General features: G+C 58.4%; 1 protein-coding gene across 2 annotated transcripts; it reads right to left on the bottom strand.

Moving 5' to 3' along the window:
* Positions 1-674: 674 nt before the first annotated feature.
* Positions 675-21,191, bottom strand: STX1A (syntaxin 1A). 2 transcript variants are annotated; one of them, XM_034951424.2, is made up of 10 exons: positions 21,075-21,191; positions 10,501-10,578; positions 10,045-10,144; positions 6,628-6,702; positions 5,828-5,901; positions 5,626-5,734; positions 5,225-5,298; positions 4,315-4,452; positions 2,202-2,312; positions 675-1,956 (listed from the first exon to the last, which is right to left on the bottom strand). In XM_034951424.2, the coding sequence occupies exons 1-10, from the start codon at positions 21,102-21,104 to the stop codon at positions 1,879-1,881; spliced, it is 867 nt and encodes a 288-aa protein (XP_034807315.1). In that variant the 5' UTR covers positions 21,105-21,191; the 3' UTR covers positions 675-1,878. The 2 variants fall into 2 exon arrangements, with proteins under 2 accessions (XP_034807315.1, XP_034807316.1); XM_034951425.2 differs by lacking the exon at positions 675-1,956 and having other exon boundaries at positions 2,202-2,403; positions 4,200-4,452.
* Between the last annotated feature and the right edge of the window lie 3,056 nt (positions 21,192-24,247).

The following is a 24,247-nucleotide window of genomic DNA, read 5'->3' as shown; positions in this document are numbered from 1 at the left end:
AGCCCAGTGCTTGGATGTCTTGGGCTGATCTCTTGTCCTGTCACTAGTGGTTGGAAAGGGAAGGTCCTGCTCTGGGGTAGTGTGGGACTGTCCAGCTGGCTGTGATAGGAGAGGAGGTGTAATGGTTGCTTGAGCCTTTTGGTCCATGTGGGAAGAGGGGCAAGATCCTGGGCATTGCAGTACAGAGCTGGATTAGGTGTTCAGCAGCTTAAGACATTAGGGAATGGGTGCCGGGGCCCGAGGGGCTGGGTGTCTGGGAGTGGGGTGAGGCTTGGGGCCTGAGGATCTAAGCCCTGCAGTGGGGTTTCCTGCAGGTGTCAGATTCCAGGCCTTGAGAGTGGCCTCTGGGCCTGTTCTCAGGGAATAAGGCCTGGATGTTTTCCACTGCACGGCCAGAGACAGGTCTGAGGAAGTTGAAGGCCCAGGGTGGGGTTGAGGCTGAGTTGGGATCCTCGCCTCTGAGCCCTTCCTCTTAGTGCCACATTCATTCATCCTCAGGTTCTAAGACTGTGACACTGCAGATGGCAAGAAGTCTAGAGCAGCCAGGCCAGGCACAACCTGTGGTCCCAGCTCTGTGGGAGGCTGAGGTGGGAGGCCAGCTTGGGCAATAGTGAGAACCCTCCTAAGGTTTTCCCCCAGGCGACCTGGGGAGGAAATCTACAACAGAGGCCTGGTACAGATACAAATGTTTATTCTACATAAAAATTTCACAAAATGGGCAGCTGGTTGTACCAAGACCTTTGGTGAAGGGGTTGGGGGGAATCGCTGTTCAAGAAGGCAACACGGACAGTGGTCACAGTCACTGGGCAGGAGTAAAGCCGAGGGAGGGTGGGGCACACGGACACGGCCCCATCCCCTGCTGCATGCACTCGCATGCATCTCCCTGCCTGTCCACGAGGGAGAGGGTCCTGGGGCGGGGGCACATTTCCCATGAGAAGCCCCAAGGTGGTGAGGAGGAGGAGGTAGCCCTCCCCGGCTGGCTGCCGAATACTGCATCTGGGACACCTGACACCCACGTGGCACATCGATGGGAGGATGGCAAGGGCAGGATGAGACTGCAGGCCTGAAATGACATCTGACTTCCCAGAGCGCAAGACAACAGGAGCCACCATCCCAAACATGCAACGCTGGCTCGAGGGACTGACTGCAGCCTGCTTTGCCTCCCTAGCTGCTGGGGTGGCTGGAAATAGGGCACCAGCCAGCCCCTTCCAGAGGGACACCTGGGGTCAGACCTAGCCCAAGGGGTTGCTCCTGGGGCTGGAGGAATGTGGGAAGGGAAGCTGAGGCCCAGGACCCGATGGACTTTGCCCCTAGGCAGGGGAGGGAGCCTGGAGCCATGGCAGCCTGAGCCTCCCTGGCAGTGATCAGCGACTGAGACTCAGAGCTGGGCTGTCCCTCAGGGCCACCTCTCCCCTAACCTGAAAAGCAGCACCATGTGGCCAGCTGGTCCCCACCCCTCAGGGCTCTGCTTGTGGGGACAGCTGGAGAGGCCAGAGGACAGGGCAGGTCAGCTGGAGGCGAGGTTAGGGTCCCCAGGGAAGAGCAGAACCCGGGCCCGCCGAGTTACTGAAGGCAAGGAAGGGTGGCCTGTGTCACCCTGGCGGCCCTGCCTGGGTCTGCTCCTCGCTGTGCACACTGCATCACGCCCCGCTGGCTGCCTCCCTCTGCCTCTTCCCGTACAGACGCACACTCACAGAGATCATGCACACGACACGGGGCGGGGACGGAGGGCCCATGGCAGAGAAGGGAGCATGGGGGCCGGGAGGGAGGGTGCTCTGAGCCAGAGGCGGGGGTTGGGAGGGCAGCCCAGCCAGGTGGCAGCAGCCAGGGCCTCCTTGGAGTGGCCCACCTGGAGTGGAGTGGCAGTTTGGGTGGCTTCTAGGCGAAGATGCCTCCAACAGTGGAGGCGATGACGATGCCCAGGATCACACAGCAGATGATGATCATGATTTTCTTCTGCATGGGAAGCGGGCAGGAGAGGCCTCAGACAGTGGTGGCGGCAGGTGGGGTGGGACTATGGCAAAGGCTGAGGACTGGACAGTCGGGGGGGATCCAAGCAGGGGAAGGTGACGGCCTGGGAGGGGGCTGTCATGGGGAGCTCCTGAGAGAAGGGAGAGAGGTGGGATGGGGAGGGATGTGGGATGGTTGGGGGTCCCTAATGGGTGCTGGGGCATGGCCTTGGGCAGGGCTGGGCTACTGACCCGGCGCGCCTTGCTCTGGTACTTGACGGCCTTCTTGGTGTCAGACACGGCCCTCTCCACATAGTCTACCGCGTGTTCCACATTGTACTCGATCCTGTCAATCATCTCTCCCTGCGGGGCCGGGGGCACCCGAGCTCCAGAGGGCCCCCTCCTCAGGGTTGGGTTGGGGCTCGGGGCAGGACTTCAGGAAAGCACCCTGAGGCTAGAGACAAAAAGGGGGCGTGAGGAGGTTAGAGTACAGCTTCTCACCTGGGCCAGGTACCCTGGGTGGGGTGTAGAGGGCCAGGCAGGCTCCCCAAGGCAGCTCCCACATTTCCCTGCAGAGCAGCAATCCTGGGGGTGGAGCTGGCCATGCAGTCTCAGCTGAGGGTTGGGGACCATGCAGAGAACACTGTCAGAGACGTGGCAGTGCCAGGCAGAGGAAGGTGGGAGCAGGAGTGGGTATGCTGGAGTCTGGTCCTGCCCTGGCCATAGCTCCTGAGGTGGCCACAGGTGAGCCTGCCCACACCCCCATCCTCAGGCATGACAGCTCCATCCAGCTCTGTCTGCTGTCTGGGGTCTTCAGTCTTTAAGAACTTGAAGTCAGGAGTTCGAGACCATCCTGGCCAACATGGTGAAACCCCATCTCTACTAAAAATACAAAAATTAGCTGGGCGTGGTGGCGAGCACCTGTAGTCTCAGCTACTCAGGAGGCTGAGGCAGGAGAACTGGTTGAACCTGGGAGGCAGAGGTTGCAGTGAACTGAAATCCTGCCACTGCACTCCAGCCTGGTGACAGAGTGAGACTCCGTCTCAAAAAAAGAAAAAGAAAAAAAAATAGAACCCCCTGCCCAGCCCACAGCCCTTTTGAGCCCTGTGATCTGGTCCCATGCTGCCCCCAGAGGCCAATCTGACCATGACACTGCCCCACAAGACTCCTAGGGCGTGTCTCCCTCTCCAAGTCCATCGGTTGCCTTCACTGGCGTCCACGTCACCATGGTCTGTTTCTCACCAGATGGCGGCAGCGGCAGCCTCCTGACGGCCTCCGTACTTCCTAACCAAGGCCACATCACTCCCATACTTAACACATTCCAACCTGGCTGGGTGCTGTGGCTCACATCTATGATCCCAGCACTTTGGGAGGCTGAGGTGAGAGGATCACTTGAGCCCAGGAGTTCCGAGACCAGCCTGGGCAACACAGCAAGATCCCATCTTTTGCTAAAACAAAACAAACAACCCAAACCCCCTCCAATCTAGAAGAGACCGCAAATTCCCCAGCACACTGCCTGCCAAGGCCCCGTCCACCTCATCTCCAGCTTCATCTCAGCTCCGACCACTCCTTGTGCCCCAGCAGCAAGGACCTCCTTTTTCTGTTCCTGAAATAAGTCTGGGTCTTGCTGGGCTTGGGACCTTAGTGTTGCTGGGGCCAGCTCTTCATCTCCGCTGCGAAGTCTTCACAGCTGGCTCCTTTTCCCCCTTTTTTGGCATCAGCTCAAATGCCCCCTCCTGAGAGGCCTTCCTTGACCACTCACTCCAACAAAGGCAGCCGCCCCATCGTGGTCACGGTGTTACTCTGTGTAACTTTGGAACCACAGTGGTGGTGGCACCACCTTTGAGCTTGTCAGAGAGGCACCTTCCTGGACCTTCACCTCAGCTGCCAGTCTCTGGGACGGGGACCTGGAAACTTACAAGTCCTCCAGGTGACTCATTCAAGTTTGAGCCCCACTGGAGAACCTTCGATTTGTTCTTAGGCAACTCTTTTGCCCAACAGCCATTCACTCCAGGAAGCAGGTCCCTGAGCTGTCCTGGTCACTGCTATGCCTTCAGTCTCTGGCGAAATGCATGGCCCACAGTGGCCCCATGAGGAAACAGTAGTAGGGGAATGAGAGACGGCGGGGTATAGGGGGTGGGGCCATGCAGGGCCTGGGGTCCTTGAAGCTCAAGCAGAGCCATGCAGAGGACAGGGACCTTCGGGTGGGCAGGGCCCTGGCGGCAGTTTCAACAGCGGGTGATTGGTTACCTGAGAACTTGGTCCCTCCCCGGCAGGGCAGCGTGTCGGGCAGAAAGGGCGAGGTTAGTGCAGCCCTGGGTGCTGGTGTGGGCTGGAGTGGAGGGCAGGGGGGCCCGGCACTCACCTGGCTCTCCACGAGCATGGCCATGTCCATGAACATGTCGTGTAGCTCACGGATGCTGTTCTCCAGCTTGATGATCTCACTGTGCCGCGTCTCAATCTCGCTCAGAGCCTGCTTCGAGATGCTGGAGTCCATGATGATCTGGGGGTGGGAGCAGGGGGCTGGGACCCAGAGGCTTGCTGAGGGGCAGGGCAGAGGGCCGAGGGGGAGGGCGTTTGGGGTGGGCAGAGCTGCTCCGGAAGGGGGCCCGAGGCTTCCTCCCAAGCCGCAGCCTTCCCCGCCTTGCTACCTGGCTCTGCCACATGCTAGCTGTTACCTAATTTCTCTGCAAGCCAATCTCCTACCTGTAACCTGGGGCTAGTGACACTTTCCACCTGTGCTGGCCACAGAGCCAGTGCTCAGTGACAGTCCTTATCACCAGCATTTTGCAGAGCCGAAGTTGACTGCCCCGTGGACCCAAGCCTGGAACTGCCTTTCTCCCGTCCCTTCCCCCACATTGAATGTGACTGCTCCTCCCCTCTCTCCTGGAACTCACAGCCCCAAGCCTGCCTCAAACACCTGTGTGCCACGTCCTTCAGGGAGCACCCCTGCCCGGCTTCACGTGAACACAGAAATGGCCAAATGTCCTCCAGGAGAGGAAAAGGGCCCACGGATAAGAGGAGGAGCCGCTGGCCGCCGGCGAAAGTGGGTCCAACTGGGAGGCATCAGGAGACAGGGGTCTTGAGTCCACCTTTGCCGCTGACATTTATGTGACCTCAGCCTGGTGTTTTCCCCTCTCTGGGACTCTTCCTTCCCTAAAACCTGCCTTACAAGGGGTCTGTGTCCAAATACTGTCCAGACCCAGCACTAGGGGTCATGGACGTGGGGAACATGGTGAGGGGGTCATGGCAGGAGGGATGGGGCCTACACTCACCCCAGAGGCAAAGATGGCGGGGTTCCCACTCTCCAGCATGTCCTCCAGCTCCTCACTGGTTGTGGTCCTGCCGGCTGCAAGCGAGTGGGGTCACACTGAGCCCAGCCCTCTCCGGGGAGTTCAGCAGCAGCATTGGGCCCCGCCCCCTCCAGTCCCAGGCCCGGGCTCCCCCCAGCCCCGAGCTCAGCGGCAGCCTCAGGCCCCGCCCCCCCGGCCCTTAACACAGCAGCCGCCTCAGGCCCCCGCCCCTCCAGCCCCTAACTCAGCAGCTGCCTCGGGCCACCCGCCTCCGGCCCCTAACTAAGCAGCAGCCTCGAGCCACGCACTCAGCAGCAGCCTCGGGCCCCGCCCCTCCAGGCTCCAGGCCCCGCCCCCCACCCCAGGCCCCACCCCCAGCTCACTGATCTCCAGCTGCCTCTGGATGCGGCCTTTGCAGCGCTCGCGGTAGTCGGACTGCGTGGCGTTGTACTCCGACATGACCTCCACAAACTTTCTGGACAGCGTGGAGTGCTGGGGGCCCGAGATGGAGGTGCAGGGGTCAGGCCCTGTGGGGACCGACCCAGAGACTCAGGTGCCCGCCCATCCTAGACTCCGTGGCCGCACCTGTGTCTTCCGGATCCTCAGGTCAGCGGAGGAGCGGTTCAGGCCTTCCTCTTGCTCGATGGACTGCTCGATGCCTGGGGGCACAGGTGGCTGCTGAGTCATAACCAGGCCCCTTCAACCCCGTCCCCTACCCGCACACCCAGCATCTATCCACCTCCCCACATCCCCTAGGGTATGTGTGTGGCCTGTGGCTGGTGGGATCAGTGCCAGGCACCGATGGAGGAGGGGCCTACAGAGGCCCTTCCAGCTGTGACGCTGTGTGGTGTGTGCACGTGTGTAAATGCACACCCACTCCAAGCTCTGCGTGTGTGTGAGGTCTGGTAGCTCCGGCCACCCTATGCCTGGGTACCACTCCTTTTCTGCTCAGAAAGGCTGTGTACGAGGGACCATGCCCACAGCGGGGAGAGCCAGGTGGCCCCTCCTGCAGGGCATGTGGCCCCGAGGCCTTGGCACTCATGGGGTGCACGTGTCTGTTCACCCAGAATACCGGGCTTCTGCACGAGACCAGGAAGTACTGGCCACTTCTTCAACCCTCTTTAGCAGAGGTGAGGGGCAGTGCCCATCCAGAGTGGAGCCCTCCCTCGCCAAAGCCTTGGGTGGGTGTGTCCCTGGGCCCAGCCTAGAGTCTGGCACCAACGGGCCTTGCCAAGTAGCTGTTGAGTGAATGGGCACATGACGCCACCCTCAGAAAGGAAAGCAAGATCCGGCGCACCCCCTCAGGGCGAGCAAAACCCCATGGGCTCCGCAGAGGAAGCAGGCCTAGAATGCCCCCCACCCACCCCCAGACAAGCCTGACTCACTCTTTAACTTGGAACGAACTTTGTTTGCTGTCTTCTTTATGTCGGACATGAGTTCTTCCAGCTCCTCCTTCGTCTCTGGGGAGGTAGAAAGGGTGGGGGTAGGCCTCCTAGGCTCCGCGGGGACTGACGTGCAGGCTCAGCCTCTAGCCCAGGGGGCCCAGTGGGAGGCTCTGGGAAGATCCCGGTTCTCCGCTGTTCCCCTGGCTAAGGCTCTGCCTGCCCGCCCCCCTCCCCCAATTCTGGGCCAGGGCTGCACCAGCTGCAGCTTCACCCCCTCTTGTGCTGTCTTCGGAGGAGCCTCCCTTCCTCCTTTGCTGGCGCCCCCACCCCCTGGAGATAACAGATGGGTCTAAATTTAAGGCAGAAGTAATTGTGGAGCAGCTGGCGATGCTGGAGTTGGCGCCGGGAACAGTGACTTGATGCTTGCTGGAGTTGAAGGGGTGGGGGGGCGGTGTGGGCTCACCTGGTGTTACCTGGTGGCTCAGGAGGGTACGCAGCCAGCCAGGGGGTTGACAGGGGACCACCCCACACTCCCTGAGTCATATGCGCAAACACTCTGGGTGGGGCAGACCTTGCTGTTCCCACAAAGCTACGCCTCCCTGGGTGCTAAGTACCTGGCGGGCGGAAGGGGGCAAGGGGTGGATGGCCTGGGTGGGCGCTGATGTGGGCCCTCAGGTCCAAAGAGGTGGGCACAGTTGGCCCTGGCCGTGGCAGGTAGCTGGGGCCCTGGTGAAATTGGACGAGGGTGGTGACATAGTGTTTTGTGGCCCTTGTTTCAACTAGAACCATCTCCCTAAAGCTGGCAGAGGCCATGGGGGTGCCCAGCTTGCCCCCCTGCCTGAGAGGAGCTGGATGGAAAAGTGGGACAAGACAGCTGCCTCCCCTGGGGGTGCTCCTGGCAACACCCCAGTCTCAGGACACCCCCAGGACTCTGCCCCGAGAGAAGCCGGGACTGAGCTCTGGCTATCACCTTCCCACCCGCCCCTCTGCTTGCCCCTGGGGCTGGGGTTTGTCCTGGAGGGGTGTTGAGAGTGGTCTATCAGGAAGGCCCCGGATGGGGTCACCTCCCAAGTGGAATGCAGTGAGGTGGAGCGGGGAAGGGGGGGTTCCGAGGCGCGGAGGAGGGCGCCTCATCCGTAGGAACAAAGGAAAAGTCGGTTACCAGCTGCTCTGACGTCTCAGCCTCTTTTGCTCAGACCCAAAATAGCCCAGGCCGGATGGCAGCCCCCAGAGGAGGCAGAGCCTGCCTTGCCCGGGAGAGCCCCCCACTCATTGCCATCTTTCCTTGAGACTTCTCCTTAACTCTGTGCCGCCTGTGCCCTAGAACCCCCAACATGAGCCCCCTCCTCTTAGCGAGAGCCTGGGACTCCGCCAGGTCTCAACTGCTCAGCTCACGGGTGGTGACTCAGAACCGGTCCCTATGACTGTGCATGACACCGCAGCAGGAGACAGTGCAGGAGGTGGCCTGCAGGAGCCCAAGGTGTGGAGCAGACAGCTCTGCTGCCCCATGCCCGCCCCACCTGCCAGCAGTGAGAGACCCACTCCCCTGCTCTTTAGAGCCCTCCGTCCCCACCCCACAATCAGCCACCTCCTGACCCTGAGCAGGAACAGCCCACAGAGGGACACACAGTGACCCAGATACCTCTGGGCGCACAGACATCCGTCTCATGCTGCCATCCAACAAATCTCTCAGGCAAGGAGCACAGCGTGGTGAGCCCTGGGCGTCCCTCTCTCCCTCCTGCCCTTCCTGAGGCAGTCCACCCTGCTCCCACCTGACCCATTTTGCCTTCTGAGGGCGGGGCACTGGCTTAGTTGGTGTGGCACTGACCTGGGTTCATGCACACTTTGGGGCTGTGAAAAGATTTACTCTGGGTTCTTGAAGATGCCAGTGGGCTTGGGGGTGAGGGGTCATAGACCAGGAGGCCGTGCTGGAGGTGAGAAGAAAATCTGACCCCGGGCACCTGGGTGGCCAGCGCTTGCCTCTCTCAAACACCTGATGGCTGCATCCCTGGGGCTCATGGTGAGCCCCCCTCCAGGGAAGGGCACCTATGCCATCAGCCTGGCATCTCTCAGTGTAGTAACCAACATCTCAACAGGAACGTGAGGACCGGGTCAGGGGGACCTGTCTGGGGACAGAGTGCGAGCCTGACACACAGGCTCCCAGTGTGGAGGGAGAGGGGTGACTTCCTGGAGCCCTGAGAATGCCCGCCCCAGGGTGCCACATGGCCAGGTGCCAGGGCTGCCAGCTCCTTCCGGAAGCTCTGCCTGCTTGGCCAGCTTGCCCTCCCACAGCGCTGACGACTTAGAGCTGCCATCTGCTCCCCTGGGAGGCGAGGGGAGGGGCGGGGCTGGACCGAGAGGCCTTCCTATTGATCACAGACAGCTTCCTCCTTCCCTCCTTCCTTCCCTCGCTCCCAGAAGCCCAGGGCTGCAGCCAGCCCAGTTGCCTTAGAAAAAAGCCAGTTCGAAATGAAAAAAAACACCTTCTTGGTGCTGGGCGTGGGGGCTCATGCCTGTAATCCCAGCACTTTGGGAGGCCGAGGCGGGCGGATCACCTGAGGTCGGGAGTTCGAGACCAGCCTGACCAATATGGAGAAACCCCATCTTTACTAAAAATACCAAAAATTAGCCGGGCATGGTGGCGCATGCCTGTAATCCCAGCTACTCGGGAGGCTGACGTAGGAGAATTGCTTGAACCTGGGAGGCGGAGGTTGCAGTGAGCCGAGATGGCACCACTGCACTCCAGCCTGGGTGACAGAGCAAGACTCCGTCTTGAAAAAAATAAAAAAGAAAAAAGAAAAGAAAAAAGGAAAAAAGCCAGTTCGGCCGGGCGCGGTGGCTCATGCCTGTAATCCCAGCACTTTGGGAGGCTGAAGCAGGTGGATCACGAGGTCAGGAGATCAAGACCGTCTTGGCCAACATGGTGAAACCCCATCTCTACTAAAATACAAAAAATTAGCCGGGCATGGTGGCACGTGCCTGTAATCCCAGCTACTTGGGAGGCTGAGGCAGGGGAATCGCTTGAACCCGGAAGGCAGAGGTGGCAGTGAGCTGAGATTGTGCCACTGCACTCCAGCCTGGCGACAGAGCAAGACTCCATCTCAAAAAAAGAAAAAAAGAAAAAAAAGGCCAGTTCACCTGGGAAGGGCGGGGCCGATCGCCTCTCCCATCACCCAAGTCTTTCATGGAGACCTGGTCTGGCCGGCCTGGGATGCTGGGTACTAACCCCCCAGTTCCAAGCCGGGGACAGCTGCATTTCCCAAGGCTTCTCGTGAAACCCTCCTGACCCTGGCCCACCCAGATACTCCTAAGCCCACCAGCCATGAAGGCTGCAGAGGTCCCGTGAGGCCTCCCTGGCAGCAGCCCCTTCCCGAGGCTTGTGGGGCCTGAAACCCGTCCCCCGCCCCACACACTCACTCTCATCGGGGTTGGGGGATGCCAGGATGGCACTGTGCTTCCGCTTCACCTCCTCCACGTTCTCTGCGATCTTGTCAATGAAGCCTCGAATCTCCTCCACCTGCGGACCAAGGCCAGGTGGTCAGGAGAAGGAAATCAGGGGAGGAGGCTTCTGGGGCCCAGAGATGGCCCAGAGTAGGGCTGCGGTCAGGGCTCAGGGGGAGGACGGGCCAGGCTCCGGGTGCTGGGGTGCAGTGGGGGTGCGTCCTTCCAGACCCAGATGGGGAGGAGTGTGATCCCAGATTTAGCTCCACTCTGAGCTTCCATCTATTCACCCTCAAAATGGTTCATTCGTTGGCGCCCCGGAGCTGCTGAGCCAGGTGCAGGTGTGAAAGAGCACTGAACCTGGCTCAGAGGCGAGAGTGGCCCCCCAAGTTCTGCCAGTGTGCGGGAAGGGTGGGGTGTGCTGGCTCCCACCTGCTCAAAGAACTCATCCATGAAGCGGTCTCGGTCCACGGTGACAGCGACATCATCATCATCATCGCTGTCCTTGGCCTGTGCGGGGTTGTGCACACATGAGCGGACGTATGTACAGGACCCACCTGTACACACGCAGGTGCCCAGGGTACAGCGCCAGGGCCCCGCCCCTCCCCCTCTCCCTGGGGGCCTCTGGGCAGGGACAAGAACAGGCCTGGCTGTTCTGCTCCCAGCCACAGTAAGATCTGGAGGACCACTGGGGGCCTGGCACAGAGAGAGGAACCTTGCCTGATACACTGGTGTCAAGGCCAAGTCTCAGCCTCTGGGCCAGGGACTTCCTCCCTCACCTATCTGCCTGCCCCCTCCCTGTGGCTGGGGAGGCAAGTGAGCCTGGGGCTGGCCGCTCTGTCTGGGCCCTCTGGGTCCCCTAGGCCCCTAGGACAGCTGCCTGGAAAGTGCATTCTCTACTCTCCTGGCCCTGTGGTTTACACACACAAACACATACACACATTTGTAGAGTTGAGGTCTTGCTGTGTCACCCAGGCTGGAGTGCAGGGGTGCAATCACAGCTCACTGCAGCCTTGAACACCTGGGCTCAAGCGATCCTCCCAACTCAGCATCCCGAGTAGCTGGAATTATAGGTTTCCACAACCATGCCTGGCTCCAGTGGTTTTAATTCAGGTGGAGCCCAGAGGTCCCAAGCTCCCTTTCCAGAGTGGGCCCTATAAGGGGAGACCTGCCTACTGTGTCCCAGGCCTGGGCACCACTAAACCCCAGTCCCGAGGTGGCACGGATCAGATCTCTTAGGAATCTCCTGTGAGTCTTTTTTTAAAACAGTTTTTAAATTTAATTTTTATTTTTGTAGAGACGGGGGTCTCACTGTGTTACCCAGGCTGGTCTTGAACTCCTGGCCTCAAGCGATCCTCCTGCCTCAGCCTTCCAAAGCACTGGGATTGTAGGTGTGAGCCACTGTACTTGGCCTCCCTGTCGGTCTTGCCATTGGACCTCAGTCTGCCTCCTTCCAGTCCCCAGACCTGGGCCCAGCAGGCACAAGGGGACAGTCATGTTGCCACTTGGCTTGGGTCCTGCCTTAGGCCTCAGCCACAGTTACAAGCCCCACTCCACTGTCCCAGGACCAGCTGTACAAAAGCCACCCCCATCGTGGGGCAGGGGTAATTATACTTCTGACTTCCCGGCATGCTGCGCACAATTATTACTGTCTGCCTCATACCGCCAGTAGGCCAGGGTCAGCCCACGCTGCTGGCAAGGCCAGGTCTCTCTCTGCAGCCAAGGCAAGGATATCCGGGGTGGCCACCCTGGGGCAGGGACTGAGGTCTCTCAGCCTGGGGCTCAGGGCTTGTTCCCACCTCTTTTATTTTTATTTTTTTATTTTTTGAGAGAGTCTCGCACTGTCACCTAGGCTGGAGTGCAGTGGTGTGATCTTGGCTCACTGCAACCTCCACCTCCTGGGTTCAAGCAATTCTCCTGCCTCAGCCTCCTGAGTAGCTGGGATTACAGGTGCATGCCACCATGCCCAGCTAATTTTTGTATTTTTAGTAGAGACGGGTTTCACTATGTTGGCCAGGCTGGTCTCGAACTCCTGACCTCAGGTGATCCGCCCGCCTTGGCCTCCCAAAGTACTGGGATTACAGGCGTGAACCACCACATCTGATCTTGTTCCCACCTCATTTCTGAGTGCCTCACGGGAGTGGCCACTGACTGGCTCAGCACTGACCCCACCTCGGTGCTCTCTGGTCAGGACGGAGGCAGGTGGAGGTTGAGGGGCTGAGAGAACTGATGGGACTCATCAGGCTGGGCCTTAACCCCTCTGGCTCTGTTTACTCTTCTGTGAAATGGGGACAGTGACACCTGGCTGCATGGAGGGAGGGCTGAGAAAAAGTGGGGAAGCAGGGCAGGTATGTTTGTTTGATTGATGGATGGACTGATTGATTGATTGAGACAGGGTCTCGCTCTGTCACCCAGGCTGGAGTGCAGTGGCACAATCATAACTCCCTGTAGCCTCGACCTCCCGGGCTCAAGCCATCCTTTCACTTCAGCCTCCCAAGCAGCTGGGACTACAGATGCATCAGATGCATGCCACCACACCCAGCTACTTTTTGATTTTTTTTTTTTTTGTAGCGACAGGGTCAAACTATGTTGCCCAGTCTGGTCTCAAACTCTTGGGCTCAAGTGATCTTCCCACCTTGGCTTCCCAAAGTGCTGGGAGTATAGGTGTGAGCCGCCACCATGCCCGGCCTGAGCATGTTCTGTGAGGGGCTCACATCACCCCATCAAAGTGGGGACTCATGGGGAGAGGGGGTAGTTAGGAGCTTTGGTAGAGGCGGCTCAGAGGGGCCTCCTCTCTTTAAGATATCGTACCACCTCCCCAGCAGCTAAAATAAATCCTCGTTCCCACTCCCCACCGAGTACCTGGGGCTGTCACCAGGTGGTACCCCCTCCCCCACCAAGCTCCCCACAGACACAGAAAATCCAGGAGCCGTTTTCACGCTTTTAGACCGTGACAGGCCTAGGAGTTGAGTCAGAGGAGCCCTCCCTAGGGAAACTGAGGCAGAGCACTGCCAGGAGGAGCCCAGTTCCTCCTCCTGGGCAGGCTGCCAGGTTGGGAAGTGGCCCCAGGAGCTCCTGCCATTCAGTGTCCTGCCCTCTCTGCCCTGGTGCTCAGAGGATCAGGGTAGATGACAAAGGGTGGATGGAGAATTATCCAGCTCCTTTTCCGTGGCCAGAGACGAGCGTCACTGCCAGCCCCACCGAACCCCTGTCCTGCCCTCAGAGACCCCTGGCACCTGTCTGGTGCCTCTCTTGACCTCAGCTTGCCCATCTGTGTAATGAGGGCAGATCTTCTCCAGGCATCCGGCCAGCTCTGACCTGCTACCTTCCCAGAAGGCTGAAGGCTGGACCAGGAAGCTTCTCTAACAGAAGGGCTGGGAGGAGAGATGCCCGCATCCTCCTCTGGACCCTCCGTCTATGAGGGTAGGGCTGGGGAAAGGGAGATCAGGGCCAGGGTAGATGGGGGCACGCAGGTCAAGTCTACCCTGGAGGTGGCATTGAGATTGGCCCCAAAGCCAGTCGGGGGGCTGAGGGCCTGACCTCTGAGGCATGGTCAAACCAGCCACAGCTCCAAGCAAAACCTAGAGGGGATGGGCGAAGTGGGCCTTTCCTCCCCACGTCCTTCTACTTCTTCGTTCTTGGGAATTTTCACCCCCAGCTCTGCTCTTTATCCTGCTGCCCTCCCCTGGGATCAGACCCCACTCCCCCACACCTACAACTGGTTCCTGGCCCTACAATCCACCCTCTGCCCCCAACTTCCCCCAGGCACATCCCTTTGCCCGGGATGCTGATTCCATGAAGGTGACATTCCCTTCTTCCTCGATGCCACCTCCTTCCAGAAGCCTCCCTGCCCCCCCAAATCAGTATCTCGCACCTTGTTCTTCCACACACCATTCACATTCCTATTGGAGCCATGGCTGAAAACTCTCAGGCCCTAAGGGACCTGAAAAGTCCCCCTGGCTTCAGCTGCCAGCCTCAGCTTGCATACCTCCTGTGACAGTGAGCTCACTAGCTTCCCCAGACAGCTCTGCCCATCTCGGGCAGCCCCAACTGTTAGAGTCCTTCTCTTCCCTGTGGTTTGGTTCCAGGCCATAAAGAACCTGTGGGTTCCCTCTCCCTGGGGTACCCCTGCTATAGATCTGAAGGCGGCATCCACATCCTCCCTAGATTTTTCTTTTTAAGTATTCCTTCCCTTTCAGATCCTTCCCAGGGACCCCAAATTACAGCCCCTGCCCAAGAGTTGTTCCACTGTGCCTCTGTCTCCTGTCATACAGCACACAAACTGAATCTGCTGCTGACTGTGGTCTGGGCAATGCCAAAGATCTGGCCCATCCCCTCCCTCTTTCTATATGATCTACCTCTAGTAATACAGCCAGGAATCAGATAAGTGATCATGTAGCATTTCCTGTCAAGAAAAGCCCCAAGCCCTTCCCAACCACTGTCTGTGGAGTGGATTTGGGGTTCGAGTGAAGGACCTTCTTCCTGTTTCATTTCTTCATTTGTTCTGATGCTTATTTCAGTTTGTGGGATTCTGATGGCTCCTGGCTCTGTCGCCCCTGCACCCTCATCCACATCCAAGCTAGAGCCTGGTGGCAGCATTCTAGAGATGTCCTCCAGATTCACTCAGACACAGAATCAGTTCTCATTGGACACGGAATAAACTGATAAGGACGCGGGATGGCAGAGCCCCACTGCTACCCTCACCTCCTCTGTTTCCCAGCCCAGACACACTCTTGACCAAAATGTAACTAGGTGATGTGGCTACCCTGGCATGCTGTCTTCCTGGTGTCTTGGGCTGGCCAGGGCGGGCACTGTATACATAAAGTGGCCAGGCATGATGGCTCACGCCGGTAATCTCAGCACTTTGGGAGGCCAAGGTGGGAGGATTACTTGAGTCCAGGAGTTTGAGACCAGCCAGGGCAACATAGCAAGACCCCATCTCTATCAAAAGCTACAAAAATTAGCTGGGCGTGGTGCCATGCATCTGTAATCGCAGCTACTCAGGAGGCTGAGGTGGGAGGATTGCTTGAGCCCTGGAGGTCGAGGCTGCAGTGAGCTATGATCGTGCCATTGCACTCCAGCTTAGGTGACAGAGCAAGATCCTGTCTCAAAAAGACAAAAGTGGACACACAGATTTCTGTGGAATAATTAGGGCCCAGCTCCCTTGGGGATCTACCAATGCTTTCTGAGTGGCATTCACAGCTCTGGAGAGGGGGCTGGATTGGAGTTGGGGACTTGGAACCCTTCGCTGTGCAGGTGGCAGCTGGAACTGTGGGGCACAAACTCAAAGGCCCAAGTGTCTTACGGACGGATGTGCCCAGATATCATACGGGCACCTTGCCTGCCTCCTGGCCAAAACCAGGCCCCACCTGTTTTGCCAGAGCCCCCTCCTCTGAACTGCCTAGCGCAGAACCCCAAGCCGGAAACCTAGGACATCTGCCATCTTCCTCCTCTTCTCCCATCCAACCAACATCCAATTTGTCCTGGCACTTTTTTTTTTTTTTTTGAGGCAGAGTCTCGCTCTGTTGCCCAGGCTGGAGCGCAGTGGCGCAATCTCGGCTCACCACAATCTCCGCCTCCCAGGTTCAAGCGATTCTCCTGCCTCAGCCTCCCGAGTAGCTGGGATTACAGGCACCCGCACCACACCTGGCTAGTTTTTGTATTTTTAGTAGAGACGGGGTTTCACCATGTTGGCCAGGCTGGTCTTGAATTCCTGACCTCAGGTGATCCGCCCGCCTCGGTCTCCCAAAGTGCTAGGATTACAGGCATAAGCCACCGCGCCCAGCTCTTTTTTTTTTTTGAAACAGAATCTCGCTTTGTTGTCCAGACTGGAGTGTAGTGGCAAGATCATAGCTCACTGCAGCCTTGATCTCCCAGGCTCAAGCAATCCTCCAGCCTCAGCCTCCAGAGTAGCTGGGACTACAGGCGCCTGCCACCACACCTGGCTAATTTTAAATTTGTGTAGAGATGGTGGTCTCACTATGTTGCTCAGGCTGGTCTCAAACTCCTGAGCTCAAGCAGTCTTCCCGCCTCAGCCTCCCAAGTAGTTGGTACTGCAGGTGTGAGCCCCCAAGCCCAGCTAACATCCTGGTGTTTTTTTGTTCTGCATTCAGCGGTTCTCAAAGCTGGGCGAGCACCAGAATCCTCTGGGGGGGTTAAAAAAAAAACAAAACAAAAAAAACAGCTTCCAGGGATCCACCCCAAAGAGACTGAATCAGAATTTATAGGGGTAGCCGGGTGCAGTGGCTCATGCCTTAATCCCAGCACTTCGGGAGGCCAAGGTGGGTGGATCACCTGAGGTTAGCAGTTCAAGACAAGCCTGGTCAACATGGCAAAACCCCATCTCTACTAAAAATACAAAAATTAGCCGGGTGTGGTGGTGCATGCCTGTAATCCCAGCTACTCGGTAGGGTGAGGCAGGAGAATCACTTGAACCTGGGAGGTGGAGGTTGCAGTGAGCCGAGATTGTGCCACTGCACTCCAGCCTGGATGACAGAACGAGACTCCGTCTAAAAAAAAAAAAAATTGGCTGGGTGTGGTGGCTTACACCTGTAATCCCAGCACTTTGGGAGGCCAAGGCGGGCAGATCACGAGGTCAAGAGATCGAGGCCATCCTGCCCAACATGGTGAAACCCCGTTGCTACTAAAAATACAAAAATTAGCCGGGCGTGGTGATGCACACCTGTAGTCTCAGCTACTCAGGAGGCTGAGGAAGGAGAATCACTTGAACCCAGGAGGTGAAGGCTGCAATGAGCTGAGATGGCACCATTGCACTCCAGCCTGGAGACAGTGCGAGACTCCATCTAAAAAAAAAAAAAAAAAAAAAACCCAACAAAAAACACCACCTCCAACCAGGAAGGCTGGGAGGGAGTGCTCCTTACCTCCCTAGCATGGAGACTGCTAGGAAGAACAGACCCTGCTGGAACCACGGGGAGCTGGATGCCCTGAGCTTCACCTGGCAGAGGTGGGGCAGCCCTGGTGGTCTCTCCTAGCAGAGACTCCAGGATTCCAGGACACCTTCCTGGATGTAATAGTCTGACTCCTCCAAGAGGTGCAGAGGCCAGGCAGCCTCCAGGCCTGTCCCAGGGGAAGCCATCAGGCTGGCAAGGTTGATTCATCACTGCTGAGCACAGTGGCTGTTGTCTGCCTCGAGGGCTATTTTTTTCCCTTCTTCTTTTAAATGACTAATCAAAGTCAATATCACTAGTGCAGAGAGGCCCGGAGCTGAGTCAGGGGTGTGAGAGAGGCCAAGCTGGGTCTCCAGGAAAGACGGCTATGCAATCTGAGCCTCCTCACCCTGTCTCCAGCCTCCAGCTGTGTGTACACCAGGTCCCTGCCCTGCAGAGCCTGCCCCTTCACAGGGCCCCAGAGCGGCTCAGGGAGGCAGCTTCAGGCCGTGGAAGGGGCCAGGCTCTGTCCCCACAGGCTGCGTGACCTCAGATAAACACCTGGCCCTTTCTGGACCTGTTTTCTGATCTGTAAGATAGGAGGTTGAACTAGATGGTCCCGGGAGGCCGTTCCACCTGCACCCCAGATGAAAATGTACCCAAATGCATGGTTCATGCTGGGAAACCTCTGGGACGTAATGGGAGGAAGGATCGGGCGAGCCCTGTCCGGCTCCTGTTCTTACACTCTCGTGCCTGCCACTCTGCAAAGCAGGTAACACTGGCTCCATTCTGCAGATGAGGAAATGAGCAGAGGGAGATTAAGGATGAACCTGCCCAGTGTTGCCACCCAACCGCCAGACTCTTCCCAGCAACGAAAGAGAAGGGGAAACTGGTGGGCAAAGCAGGGCCCTGGGCCTTCCCATCCAGGCCTGCCTGGGCTGCTCCAGTGAGTTGGGCCCTAGTCTAGACCTCAAGGCACTTCAGGGGGCCCCAGACACCAGCTGTCAGGACCACCTGCTATTCTCTCCTGGTTGAGCATTCCAATCTCTCTGCCTTCACTAACCTGTCCCCTCCTTTGGATCACCTTCTTTCCTCCTATTCAAATCCAGCTCCTGCTCCTGGGCTATCCCAGGGTCTCTTCTTCCAGGAAGCCTTCCAGGATTGTGCTGCTCCAACTCTCCCTACTTGCTACGTCTTCAGCCTCCTGCAACAGGTCCCATGTGTCTGTCCCACATGACCTGGCACATAGACAAACACACGTTCTGGGCCCAGGGAGAAAGGTCAGCTCTGCAAAGTCCCCAAGAAGAAAATGAGGGAGTCTCTGAGTTGAGGGGAGGAGGCAGCTACAGCCTGAGTGGGGCTCCCTGGGGATGCTCTAACCTAAAAGTCTTTCCCTGGCTGTGTGACCCTGGCCCTGTCTTCGGTCTCTCTTTGTTACCTGTAACCTGCAAGTGGCCTTTCTGATCTCTGAGGGACTGCGACAGCATTGAGGCCCCCTGGCTAGTCTCCAGTGACCCCCTTCACTCCCCATCTGCAGAGGGAGAGTTGGGAGCTGGAGAAGGCTGGAGAAGGCTGGAGAAGGCTGGAGGGCTGGGCCGGGCCTGCAGAGTGAGGAAACGCGCCAGCTCCTTTCCCAAGTGTGACTTTTATAAATAAGCTCTCTTCGCCTCCTTCCAAATGTGGTGGCGTTGGGTGGGGGAGAAGGAGAAAGAAGAGGGAGGAGGAGGAGGAAGAGGGAGGGAGGGAGGGCTGGGAGCGGTGCACAGCCGCTGTCCCCAGCACCATCTCTGTTCAGCCCAGCCCAGCCCAGCCCGCCCCAGTCCAGCCCAGTCTAGCCCAGTCCAGCTCAGCCAGTGCTGGCCTCTTCCTTCCTGGGGATTCTGGGCTGAAAATTCTGACTCCTGGGGCTTCAGGCCTCCTACAAATGTGGAGCTGGAGTCAGGAGACCTGTAGCCCTGCTTCTCGTCCCGAGAAACTGAATTCTAGGCTTTCCCATCCCCACTTCACAGATGGGAACCCTAGGTCCAGAGGGAAAGCAGCCTGTGGGAACAGTGGCCCCACCAAGACTGACTGTCTCACCCCACCCCGGGTGGGCTCCTGCCTGCCAGCCGTCCACCTGTCTGCTAGAAAGCCCTCCCTGGGCAGGGCCACCCAGCAATGGGTACAGCCTCCCTGGGCTCTGAATGCCTTGTGTGGGGAGGGTGGGGGTGTCTGGAGCGGAAGCCTCAGACCATTCAAAGCAAAGCCTGGCTTCACCATCTAATCAGGGGGCGAGGAGGTAGTAACAGAGACAGACATCAGAGCAAAAAGATCTGGGTTCAAACGCTTCACAACCCCAGCTCCACTGGCTATCCCCCAGTGTCAGCCAGGCCTGAGTCTGACTATCTTCAGGGATGAGGCAAAGCCCTTTTCTACCACCCCTCCCTCTAGCAGGCAAGCCGTGTTTCTTTTGTGCCTCAGTTTCCCCTTCAGCTAGGGGGATGAAGGCTGACATGCCAGAGGCTATTATCCTATGTAAGGGCCCATGGTTCCCCTGACCACTTGGTTCCCACACACACCCTCAGGTAACCTACCAGGCGCCTAAACATCAGCACATTACACCACACAGCCATCCCTCACCAGGAAAACACTCATTCTGACTCAACGGAGCTCAGGAAACTTGAGGGCAACCACAGGGGCCGCGGGGGAAGTGTTTAGGCCCATATGCGACTTGAGGGACCATTTTCTTCCTTTGAAACCTCATGGGGTTTACACCAGGGGCTGGGCGCTCGGCCAGGAATAACAGGTCTGGAGGCAAAGTGGAGGCCGTGGTGCCAGAGCAAGTGGGGGAGATGAAGGCAGCGGAGCCCAGGTCCCGGCTCCAGGATGCCCAGGAGGCAACCATGACATAATGGGGCAGACAGGCTCCAACTCAGGGAGCCTCTGGGTGGAGAAGACAAGCCGTGGGGTCAAATGCCCAAAGGACACTTGACATTTTCCATAGGAGGGGACCTTAGGGTTCTAGTTCCTAGCCGAGGGAGCGGGGTGGGGGGTGCTCCCAGGGATCAGCAGCCAGGGCTGCCAGCCAGGTGGCCAGCCAGGGGACCAGATGACCAGATGAGACTCAATCTAGTCTTGAGCCTTGATCCACCCCCACTCCCCGACACACCCAGGGAGGCTTCATTTCCGTCGCTGTCCTCCACTCCCGGTCACCATCCTCCTGGGCTCCTCATCCCTAAGGGCAGAGGCCAGGGGAAGGGGACCCACGAAGGCTGCAGGGGTCTCTGGGCTGGGAAGAGAGGGTGGGCTCTGACTCAGAACGTTTGTGCATCCTCCTACTCCCCCCAAACCCCGCCCCAGGAGCCACACCCCAGGGGTTTCCCAGATACAGGTAGAAAAATAGATCCAAGTCACAAGGAACCCTGAAGGGTCTGGAAACGCCAGCCAGGGCTGCCCGGAAGCCCGAAGGTGGATAGGTGGACTGGGGGCGGGTGTGACGCCCCCCCCTTATACCTGGGGCGGCCAGTGGATCCCTACTGCGACCGAGCAGAGGGGGAGCCACAGGTGATGGGAGCCACAGGTGAGCAGGGTGGCCCGAGGAGGCCGCCACCACCCGACGACCAGGTTTCCGCAGCGCGCCCCGCAGCGGGGCCCCGCGCAGGGGACCGGCACCGGCCCACCGCGGTCCCCTTGTCTGTCTACACCAAGGAGGTTCCCACCGCGGTCCCCTCGTCTGTCTACACCGAGGGGGCACGGGAGGTCAGAGATGAGGGGCAGTGAGGGGGCCAGAGACAGGGCCTGCTCTGCGGGAGGGGGAAGAGGTCCCGCCACCGAAACCCCATCATACCCTCCGAACCCCCCAAATCAAGAGGGCCCTGAAAAGTTTATCCAGGATCCCGGACTCCAGCCGACCGTCCACGTGTCAGCGCGGCCGAGCTCACGCGAGCCTGTGACCCCGAGTGGGTCCGAGGGGCGGAACCCGGAGGGGGGTCGAGGTCCCTGGCTCGCCCCGCTCCCTTCAGCCCTGGCTGGGGGCGCAGGAGCGGCCGCCCTCCTGGCCGCGGGAGCCGGGCGGGAAGTGTCCGGCGCGTTGGCGCTGGCGGCGGGCGGCGGGCGGCCGCGCGCTGGGGCCGGACTCACCGTGCGGAGCTCCTGGGTTCGGTCCTTCATGCTCCCGGGAGTGGCAGCGGCGCCGGCTGCAGCCGTGTGAGCCCCGCATGCGCGACGGCCGCCCCGCGGCTGCGCAGCGCCAGCCCGGCCCCGCCCCGGCCCCCGGGACCCCGGCCCCGCCCCACCCCGCCCGGGCCCCGCCCAGACCCCGCCCCATCCCGCACGAGCAGCCCCGTGGGAATCGAAGCCCTGGGGTCTCGTCCTGGACGTTCCGCACGCGTGATCGCTCCCGGGGATGGGTCCCCAGAGACCCTGCTGCCTCCTCTGCCCCAGCCCTGTCTCGTTTTTTATTTATTATTTTTGGAGACAGGGTCTCGCTCTGTCGCCCAGGCTGGAGTGCTGTGGTGCAATCATAGCTCACTGCAGCCTTGAGCTCCTGAGCTCAGGCAATCCTCCCGCCTGTCTCCTGGGTGGCTGGGACTACAGTTGCTCGCCACTACTCCTGAATAATTTTCAAATATTTTGTAGAGACAGGGTCTTGCTATGTTACTCAGGCTGGTCTCGAACTCCTGTCCTCAAGCGATCCTCCCTCCTCCCAAAGCTCTGCGATTACAGGCGTGAGCCACCGTGCCTGGCTTCCAGCCTCTTCCCGACTTAGCAGCTCAGCATCCCTGTCCCAGAATCCGGTCCTCATCCTCAGATCCCTTCACTTCCCCAGAATTTGCTGGAGGTTGTAACTCCCTCCTTCATTTCATTACCTTGGGACCTCCTGCTCTCCCTTCTGTTCCCCAGCCAAAAAACTCCCAGAGAGTTCCAGTCTGGGAGCCTCCACCCTTCCCCCTTGCTCCCATCATCCAGTAGGGACTCAGGCACTGGCCTCTGCTTTCCCTAGGATTTCTCAGTTCACAGCTCTGATGCTGCGTGACCCACCCCTTTTTCCTGCAGAATGAAGGAACTCCTCTATCTTTTTATGTTTGTTTGTTTGTTTATTTATTTATGAGATGGAGTTTCACTCTTGTCGCCCAGGCTGGAGTGCAGTGGCGCTATCTCAGCTCCGCCTTCTGGGTTCAAGCGATTCTCCTGCCTCATCCTCCCAAGTAGCTGGGATTACAGGTGCCCACCACCACGCCCGGCTAATTTTTTGTATTTTTTAGTAGAGACAGGGTTTTGCCATGTTGAGCAGGCTGGTCTCAAACTCTTGACCTCTTGATTCTCCCGCCTTGGCCTCCCAAAGTGCTGGGATTATAGGCGTGAGCCACCGCGCCCAGCCTATTTTTTTTTTTTTTTGAGACGGAGTCTCACTCTGTTGCCCAGTCTGGAGTGCAGTAGCATGATCTTGGCTCACTGCAACCTCCACCTCCCGAGTTCAAGCAATTCTCCTGCCTCAGCCTCCCAAGTAGCTGAGATTACAGGCACCCACAACCACGCCTGGCTAATTTTTTTGTATTTTTAGTAGAGACGGGGTTTCACCATGTTGGCCAGGCTGGTTTCGAACTCCTGACCTCAAGTGATCTGCCTGCCTCAGCCTCCCAAAGTGCTGGGATTACAGGTGTGAGCCACTGCACCCAGCCAGGAACTACTCTATCTTTGGGAAAGAGATTTGAGTTATGGCCCCCCTCTCCTCCTTTCCCTGCATCCCCAATCCTGAACTCTGGCTCTAGGCCTGAGGTTCTATTTTCTCTTTTTTCGTTTTTGTAAAGATGGGGTCTCCTCATGTTGCCCAGGCTGGTCTCGAAGTCCTAGCCTCAAGCGATCCTCCTGGCTTGGCCTTCCAAAGCACTGGGATTACGCTTGGCCAATGTAGGTTCTATTTTCTATCTAGAAGCCTGGGGCCTGGCTTCCTCTAGGACTCATGGGAAAACCTGTGGAGGAGTGGGAGTAGGGAGGCCAGTCAACAGCAGATGTTCTTTTGAAGGTCCCTGCCAGCATCTTGTTGCAACAGTGGTCTCGCACACACCCCCATAAGCCCGCTGTGCCCTCCACCACCCCCAGCTGTCGCTTCTGTGGCCCACACCCTCTTGACCTGAAGCCAAGCACATCCCTTCCCTTCCCCAGGACTGCCAAAGCATTGGAGCTCTGGAGCCAATCCAGCCCCCTGCTGCCCAGTGTGTCTGGGCCTGGCACCTCTCCCAGACTATGGGCACAGGTTAGCTGGCTGCCAGGCAAGCTAGGGACACTGTTCCAGCTTTCCCTTCTTCCCTGGAAAATCTGGCCCAAGACGGTCCAATGTGGCCTGGCAGAGGGAACAGCCACACCCTGTTCCAGTTGTCCCGGCTTCAACTTTGGGTACCCTGCAGAATGGGCATTGATGGCGCCCCACTTCACAGAGGAAAAGTAAGGAGGTAAGTGCTAGAGGAACTTGCCCAGAGATGACAAGTGACAGGGGAGTCTGCCTGACTCCTGGTCTAGCCTGCAGGGTGAGTCAGTGGGGTGGGTCACGGGTATGCCCCCAGAGCCCAGTGTCTGGCCCCGCAGGAAAGGGAGGCTCAGCTCCTGCCCTCTGAGAGCCCTGGTGTCACGCCAAGCATCACTCATTGAGACGCATATTAAATAGTAGCATGAAAAATGAATAAAGAAATAAATGTGGCCAGGCACAGTGGCTCCTGCCTGTAATCCAGCACTTTGGGAGGCCCAGGAGGGAGGATTGCTTGAGGCCAGGAATTTAAGACCAGCCTGGACTCCATCTCTTAAAAAAAAAAAAAAAAGAACGTGTGCCTTTCACTTCTTTTTGTTGTTGTTGTTGTTGTTTTTGAGGCTGAGTCTCTTTCTGTCACCCAGGCTGCAGTGCAGTGGTGCAATCCAGGCTCACTACAACCTCCACCTCCCGTGTTCAAGTGATTTTCCTGCCTCAGCTTCTTGAGCAGCTGGGATTACAGGCACCCGCCACCATGCCCAGCTAATTTTTGTATTTGTAGTAGAGATGGGGCGTCACCATGTTGGCCAGGCTGGTCTTGAACTCCTGACCTCAAATGATCTACCCGCCTTGGCCTCCCAAAGTGCTGGGATTACAGGTGTGAGCCACTGTACCCGGCTTTTATTATTATTATTTTGAGATGGGATCTCACTCTGTTGTCCAGGCTGGATTCCAGTGGCACAAATCTCAGCTCGCTGCAACCTCTGCCTCCCGGGTTCAAGTGATCCTCCCTCCTCAGCTACCTGAGTAGCTGGGACTACAGGCATGAGCCACCACTCCTGGCTAATTT

Source organism: Pan paniscus, chromosome 6 (genome assembly GCF_029289425.2).
Source record: "Pan paniscus chromosome 6, NHGRI_mPanPan1-v2.0_pri, whole genome shotgun sequence".
In the NCBI taxonomy this organism is placed as follows: Eukaryota; Metazoa; Chordata; class Mammalia; order Primates; family Hominidae; genus Pan; species Pan paniscus.
The sequence above is the reverse complement of the archived record's forward strand: the minus strand, read 5'-3'. Positions and strand labels throughout refer to the sequence as shown.

Bases quoted from the DNA above. Each gene is read 5' to 3' on its own strand.
- STX1A (XM_034951424.2), bottom strand. From the start codon at position 21,104: ATGAAGGACCGAACCCAGGAGCTCCGCACG. The intron at 5,902-6,627 runs GTGAGTCAGGCT...CTGTGCCCCCAG, and splicing joins AGTTCGTTCCAAGTTAAAGA to GCATCGAGCAGTCCATCGAG. The intron at 2,313-4,314 runs GTGAGTGCCGGG...CCGGCCCCGCAG, and splicing joins CCATGCTCGTGGAGAGCCAG to GGAGAGATGATTGACAGGAT.